The sequence below is a fragment of the Cebus imitator genome, unplaced genomic scaffold, assembly GCF_001604975.1.
Source record: "Cebus imitator isolate Cc_AM_T3 unplaced genomic scaffold, Cebus_imitator-1.0 Scaffold440, whole genome shotgun sequence".
Classification (NCBI taxonomy): Eukaryota; Metazoa; Chordata; class Mammalia; order Primates; family Cebidae; genus Cebus; species Cebus imitator.
In genome coordinates, this window is record NW_016107755.1 from 866,945 (window position 1) to 874,848 (window position 7,904).

Here is a 7,904-nt window from a genome sequence, read left to right on the forward strand (position 1 = left end):
CGTCTCAAAAAAAAAAAAAAAAAAAAAAAAAAAAAATTTGTAGATTTTATAAATTTTTCAATCTTTTTACAGTACAGTCAGGGATTATATGATTCTTTAAATAACATAATTTGTAATACTTAATCTACAAAGTTTAATTTAAATAAATACAGATACGGTGAAAAAATCAGTTAAAAAAACTCCTTGATTTCAAAAGTATACTATCAATATCCATGAGTACACATAGGGTCCACCATTACAATCACTTCTTCAGAAATACCCTCAACTCCCTAACCCTCTCTATTACTTTTCAGACAACTCCTTATCCTTGGTAAAATGTATCATCACTTCTTGTTGGCTGTCAGTCCTCAGGTAGCCTCCTGAAACATGTTAAACATTTCAGACCTCAAGCTGGTGCTCCATACTGTCTGCTAACCCTACATAGTTTCTCTTGTGAGTTCACTCTCCCACACTACATCACACCATCTTTCTTTTCAGACCTTTCACATCCATCCTGACCTCACCCATACTGCTGATGCTCCCTCCTCACTTACTACTGAGAAAATAAAAACCAGAACCAAACCTGCATTTCCAAAACCACAAAACTACGTACACTTGCAGACACCTTCTCTTGTTCCCTATTATTACTATGGAAGAAGTGTGCCTCCTCTCAACCCAGCTCCCATGCCTCTGCCACCACCTTACTGAAGTATTAGCATCGTTCAATGCAATCTATTGTCATCGCTTAAAATACCCTTCTCTCTTAGCAATTGCGGCTCCATTACCCTTGTTTTTCTTCTGCCTTTCTGGTAACTCATCCTACATCTTCTTTACTGGTTCTCCTCTACATCTAAATGACAGCCTTTCCCAGAACCTTACCCTGAAACTTCTTTTCTGTCTAGCCTCTTTTGAGGCTATTACATCAATTCCTTGGTTTCTTGGTTGTGTTTCTTTATTTGAGACAGGGTCTTGCTCTGTCACCCTGGGTGCAGTGCAGTGGTAAAATCACAGCTCACTGCAGCCTCACTCTCCTGAGCTCCAGCAATCCTCCCACCTCAGCCTTCCAAGTAGCTGGGATTACAGGCATGAGCCACTGCACGCAGCCCCAAATTGTCAAGTCCTTTTTTTCAAAAAAAAAAAAAAAATCCTGCTAATTTCACTTCATTGTTGTTGTTGTAGACAGTGTCTTACGCTGTTGGCTAAGCTGGTCTTGAATTCCTGGGCTCAAGAGATCTTTCCACTTCAGCCTCCCAAAGTGCTAGGATTACAGGTATGAGCCACTGTGCCTACTTTCCTTGCATTTAAATATTCTTTGTCCTGATGTATCTTTGTTCTAGGTTCTAGGAATATGACTCTGGAGATATAGCTTTGTGATCCAGTTGCATATCTAAGATCTTATTTTGATGTGTCTCAACTTGGACTCAATTTGTCTTGAATGAAACTCTTGATGTTGCATTCAAACCTGTTCTACCAAGTTCTTATCTTTCACACCATCCACTCAGTTTCTCAAACCAGAAACTCATGAAATTGTCTTTGACCCCCCTCCTTCCTTCAATCCACTTCTAATCTATCAGTAAGTCCTGTCGATTCAAACTCTAATGATAAATTCTTCAAATATAACAAGACTTCCCAGGCGTGGGCATCTGCATGCACTCCCTGCCACCCAGTCTTTGCACTGGTCAATTTCTCTTCTTCCAGCCCTCAGCTTCAACGTCACTTCCTCTATGAGGCCCTCACTGACCACATGGACATGGGCCACCCATTACTGTCCATCCCAGACTCTTGCTTATTTTCTTCCTAACTAATAAAATGTTACAGTTCTTTGATTACTTATTTGTGTCTCCCTTACTAACCTGCAAACTCTTGGCAGAAGGAATGGTATCTGTCTTCACCGATTCCTGGCATATACTGCAGTTTCTCACACACAGCAGGAACTTATTAAGTTTTTACTTAATGAACAAATGTCATCATTATTTATTTGTTTTAGGTTTCTTGTCATTATTTAAAGTCAGATTTGAAACAAGAATTATGAATCATCTTTGTACTTCCTGCAATGCCTAGCATGACACCTAACACAAAGTACAGACCTGAATAAATCATTTAGTGAGGGGAATAAATTTCTCCATCTTATGCTGCCTCATCGGCAGGTGAGAAATCCCCCACCCCACTCTCTGTGGACAGTGTGCCTAGAGAAAATGATGTTAGAACCAAGCAGAACTTTGCAAAATAATTTTTAAAAAATTCAAAAACTGGCTTTTTGAATTATTTATCTATCTTTCTATAGTCATTTCCAACATGGACTTCCCACTTTCTTATTTTGTATCATAACATGTTCTCCAAAAGCCAAGTATCTCAAAGAAGATTTTGGAAATTCAGCCTTCACTATTGGATAAAAGGACACCATGTGAAAATATTGTCAATCGTCCAGTCAAATTCTAACTGGATTGGGGTCAGGGGAAAGGTTGATAAAAAATTTGAAAACTAATTGGCAAAATAAAGATATACAAGTATCTGCACAAATTCTGAAAAATAAGAGTATTGTGAGGGTTCTATCAAAATATCTGACATTAAAACATATTGTAAAGGTAAAGTGCCTAAAATACTTTGGCTTATAGACAAGCATAGACAGAATAGAACAAAACAGAGAAGGAAATATGCAATAAAATATGCACATATGGTGTATTATAACATTGACATTCAAATCGGTGGGGAAACTATATGAATCATTCAATAAATGGTGATAGGACAAATGATTATAACTTGGAAAAACTAAAGTTAGACTCCTACCTAATGCTATCACTGAAATATTTCTTGGATAGTCTATATTCTCCAATATATATGTTGAAGGTTATTCATTAGAACATTCTGTGTAATTTTTTTTTTTTTTTGAGATGGAGTATTGCTGTGTCGCCAGGCTGGAGTGCAGTGGAGCAATCTCGGCTCACTGCAACCTCCGCCTCCTGGGTTCAAGTGATTCTTCCACCACAGCCTCCCGAGAAGCTGGGACCACAGGCGAGTGCCACACGCCTGGCTAATTTTTTTTTTTGCATTTTTAGTAGAGATGAGGTTTTACCATGCTGGCCAGGATGGTCTCAATCTCTTAACCTTGTGATCCGCCCGCCTCGCCCTCCCAAAGTGCTGGGATTACAGGCATGAGCCACCGCACCCGGCCATTCTGTGTAATCTTAAAACAAAACAATAGCTTGGAGATAATCCAGTGTCTGCCAATTTATGGTACATTCATAGAATTCAGTACCACACAGTTGTTGAAAAGAATTCAGAAGATCTATACATGCTGATGGGAAAATGTCCAAGACATACTTTTGGATAATGAAAGTGAGTTACAGAAAAAAAAAAAGAATCCTTTGAGTGTGTGCATGTGTGTGTGTGCGTGTGTTTTAAGAGTGCATTCATAAACACATTTTTTGGAAGGATGTACAAAAATCTGACAATGGTTACCTCTGAGGACTGTGAATGGAGGGAGAAAGGAAGACAAATTTTTAGCCTTGACTTCATACCTTTCAGTGCTTTCTGAATTTATTATCTAGAGCATGCAACTTTTGTCACAGAAAATTTAACAGAATAAGATAAAAATAATTACCATAGCAAAGAAAGGAAAAGGAAAGAAAAGACAAATGCAGAAGTCTCTAGAGAAAGAGAGAAAAAATTACGTACTAACTTTCAGGTTTTAATATATCGGCAGGATAATTACTAGTGTATATAAAACTGATTACATTTCTGGCCAAGTTTCTAGTATTATCAACCAGGAATTCACACAGTCTTAGTCCTGAAAGGGTTTTGCATTGGTTAGTCCAATTACTTCATTCTACAGATGAGCATATTGGGACCCTGACATCACAGGGACAGTGTTCTCTTTTAGACAGACTCACATTAATGCACTGGAACATCAGCCTCCAAATATACACAGAAAAGCAAAGACAAGGGTTCAAAATAGAATGAAGCAGAAGAAACAAAGAGAGGTGTCCATTGTCCAGCTATTCTGAGGTGCCAGGTATGATGAACATGTAGGATGCCATACCTCAGGGAGGTGGGGGCAGGCCTGGCTATGGTGGCTGGGGCTTACCTTGTAGTGACTGAGGGCATTTTCAATGGTCAGCTCACGATGAGACGTGTGTTCAGGGGACACCAGGCATTCCACACACAGAAGAAGTCTGCTCTCCTCACAGAACCTGCACACCCTCTTCTGGTGGTTGAGGCAGATATAACCTGTTCCCAGCACCTCCTCGGAACAGGGCTTCCGGCAGAGGGGGCAGCAGATGACCCCAGAGGCTGAGGCCTTCTCCACATGCTGTTTCAGGCACACTCGACAGAAGAGATGTCCACATTTGGTGCTCACGGCCTCCTTCAGGCTCTCCTGGCAGATGGGGCAGACACCCTCCTCCTGGGTGTCCTTATGCAAAGGGATCATGGCCTTGTCCCCACCCTGTCAGCCTTCTGCCTGCCTCCTGTCTGCAGGGCCTCCTTCTTCACTGGTCTTCGGAAGGCCTGTAGCCCTCAAGGGTCCCAGATAAGAAGGCCCGGTTGGAAGGAGGCAGCCCTGGAGCAGCCTGGAGATCAGGACACAGCCTCTAACTTCAGGCAATTGCCCACTCTCCATCAAGGATGCCGTGACATAGACCACACAAACCACAATTCTGCACAAGTTTCAGAAATAGCTTATCAGCTTTCACATGGACCCTGCAGTTTCCTTGTATTTGTCAAACTTGAAATTATTTTTCATACACCTAGAGGAAGCAAGTGATGCAATAACTAACTCTGTTTTCCTCTTGAGAGCCTTATGTGAATATTTTTATGGGCCCCAAATCAAAAGGGCAAAGTGTCAATGTCATGGCCAAAAGCCAGACCACCATAAACTTACAATGTGAATCTCCGCTGATTTGCCATCAGTAGAGAGAGTCTGGTAGGAGTTTGGACTATTTTCTCCCACATTGTCACACTAGACAGCTCACTGCTGCCCATTCCTACCACCAATCATTATAGCAGCACCCCCATCAGCTGGTCATTCTCCCAACCAACGTCCCTCCCAGGGTCATATAGATTCCACACTGAAAGGATGAGAAAGAAAACAGGACACAGAACAGACCAGAGACTTGTGTCATGTTTGAAGCCACTTTGTTCCTTGCTGTCAAATCACCTCCAAAGACGACCCAAAGAAGGAAGTCCCCACCCCACCCGCCACTTCCTTTCACACCAAGCATTCACTCTCATTCCCTCATGCTGCACCTGTTGCCTAGTCCCCCTCCTGAAACGCTTTCTAGTATCCTACCTCAATTTCTTCTGCTATAACTTCAGATCATTTTCTCCGGCTCCAGACCTGGAGAGATGGCCAGCAGGTGAGTGGTTCTTAAATCGTGCCAATCATGTGTGTTCATATGTCAGTAAATCTCAGGTGGCATGGAGAGACTCATCCTTTCCTAGAAACACTGCATTACCAGGAAAATGACCTAGGGTTGCTGGAAGGTGAGATGGACGTTGACTGGTGCAGGGTGTGGCTTGTTTGCTCATGGGGAGGAGGAAGGTCTTGGGCCTTTGACGTCAATATGACAGGACTCAAGTGAGAATGGACATCCCAGAACCCCAGCTTATGGAACCTCAGGATCCAGGTGTCACAGAACCATGGCACCCACTCAAGATGCTTGAACATCAACTGTCCACCCGATTGTCTAAGTTCCCTCCAGTCAGGCTGGAGGCATAGAGTTTGGGGGATCCCCCAAGGGGTGCCACTGATAAGGGCTATCACTTCAAACTTTTAAGGGTCCTTGAAGCTTGTCGAAAACCTCATTTCATAGCCTCCTCCCTCAATCCCACTTTGCCACTGTTTGCTGTGGGGTTGTGTGATATTGTAAGATAAAAAAATAGATACAATTAGTCTTGGCACAGAGCTCCTAAAACCCTTGAACAGATGCTCCTTAACTTATGATGGGGTCACGTCCCAATGAATTCACTGAAGTCAGAAATATTGCAAGTTGAAAGTGTACTCAATACCCCAGTAAACCCATTGTAAAGTCAAGAACTTTAAGTTTAATCATCCTAAATCCAGATGCAGCTCAACTTACCACACAGTTACATTCCAATGAACCTATCTTTTATTACTTATAATAAGCCCCTTTCAACCATACCCGAGTTTATGCTCATGAGGTGACTCTTGGAGGAAGAATGGGGGCTGGTTGCTGGAAAAACCAATCACGCGATTAGACGTTGGAACTTTCATTCTCACCTTTGACCTCTGGGGAGGGGAGAGGAGCCCAGGGACTGGGTTAATCACCAACGGCCAGTAATTTAATCAATCATACCTAAATCATGGAATCTCTGTAAGTCCCTAAACAAAGAGGTTTGGGGAGATTCCAGGTTGGTGAGTGCAGCCACATGCTGGGAGGGTGGCACATCCCACACTCCACTGGGGACAGCAGCTCCTGTGCTCAGGATCCTCCTGGACTTTGCCCTGTGTACCCCTTCATCTGGCCGTGAAATCACCATGACTCTGGTGATTTCAAAGACCATATACAACATGATCATATAACACCAAGGCTTTTCAGTTCCTTGTCCTGCTCACATCCAATGACCTTTACTTTGGCCAACCACCCTAGTGGCCACTCTCTTGACCTTGTCAGGATTCAGATTTCACCACCTGAAATTAAAAATCTAGGCAGTGTACTCACTTATAGTTCTCTTCCTAAGCCGTCTGATCTTTAACCTTCAATCCTTGGCCCCTCCACAATCTACATGTCTGTCGCATCTCATGAAATAACATAAGAAACAAAAATGTGGACAGATTAAGTAACCTGCCCAAGACCACAGTGGTGTAAGATCAGAACTGGGAAGCAGATCTGAATGTCTGTCATCCCAGCCCACGGGCTTCATTATCAAAATGTCATCTCTCTATATACCTTTTCTTGCTTTTAGAAAGAATTCAGGAAAAGCTTGATAAGTGAATGGGTTAATGGACAGATGGACACATAGATTGATAATTAGATATATGGATAGACAGATGAAGAAACAGCACGTTGTACCAACTCATAGTATTGATTATGTAGTAACTTCTACTGATTAGGTGCTTTCCTTGATTTTCCTACTGGCTTATTGAGCAACTTGAAGGTGGAATCCACTGCATTTAACTAGCACTAGCTTCAGAATGTTTCAAATGTAGAAACCACAGAAGGAAAGAAAGATAAATTCAGTCACATTTAAAAAGATCTGCATAGGGCAAAAAACCTGTAAGCGCAGTGACAAGAGAAAAATGACCAAATAAAAATGGAAGAAGAAAATTGTTTACAACTGCCATCAAAATCAACGGGTTAATTAATTACCCTTTATATAGAGCTCTTACAAATAAGAATTTATCAACTACCAAGAAGAACATCGGGCAGAAGTATCTCAACAGACATTTCATAGAAAAAGAAATACAAAATATCTCTAAAGCATATTAAAAGATACTCAGTCTCACTCTCATGAAGAAAATGCAAATTAAAATAACACTGCATACTATTTTCCCCAATCAGATTGACAGAAATCCAAGCGTTTGGTAATACGGTGTTGGTATGTGTGTGAGGAAATAGGCAATCCCATGTTCTGCTGATGGAAATGTCAATTAATACTCCTTCTTTAGAGGAGAGGAATTTGAGAATTTCCTCCAAGATTACAAATGCACATTCTCTTTGAGCCAGCAAGTCTGATGTTAGAAATTTAGCATACGTATATACTCATGCATATGTGAAATAATATATGCATATAAGTATTTCATCAATGTTTGAGAAACATTTGCTTCGAATTTTAGAAACTAACCAAATGTTCATCAATGGAAGTTAAGCTAAATAAACTAGCTACATTCACACAGTAGAACACTGTGCAGCCATTAGTAGGGGGTAGGATGCAGAAAGGAACTTTTGCTATTGGAATATCTCCAA

The 7,904-nt window shown here is 41.4% G+C and overlaps 1 protein-coding gene across 2 annotated transcripts in view; it reads right to left on the bottom strand.

Annotated features, from left to right (window-relative positions):
- TRIM40 (tripartite motif containing 40) overlaps window positions 1-5,347 on the bottom strand; it is a 12,795-nt gene extending 7,448 nt beyond the window's left edge. Inside the window, exons 1-2 of one of the 2 annotated variants that reach the window (XM_037732052.1) lie at window positions 5,267-5,347; window positions 4,064-4,724 (exon numbers count right to left, since the gene is read on the bottom strand). In XM_037732052.1, the coding sequence (XP_037587980.1) occupies window positions 4,064-4,408 (345 nt within the window). In that variant the 5' untranslated portion in view covers window positions 4,409-4,724; window positions 5,267-5,347. Of the gene's footprint in view, window positions 1-4,063; window positions 4,725-5,266 lie in introns of those variants that run through there. The other variant, XM_037732053.1, reaches the window with a different exon arrangement.
- Window positions 5,348-7,904: the final 2,557 nt, after the last annotated feature.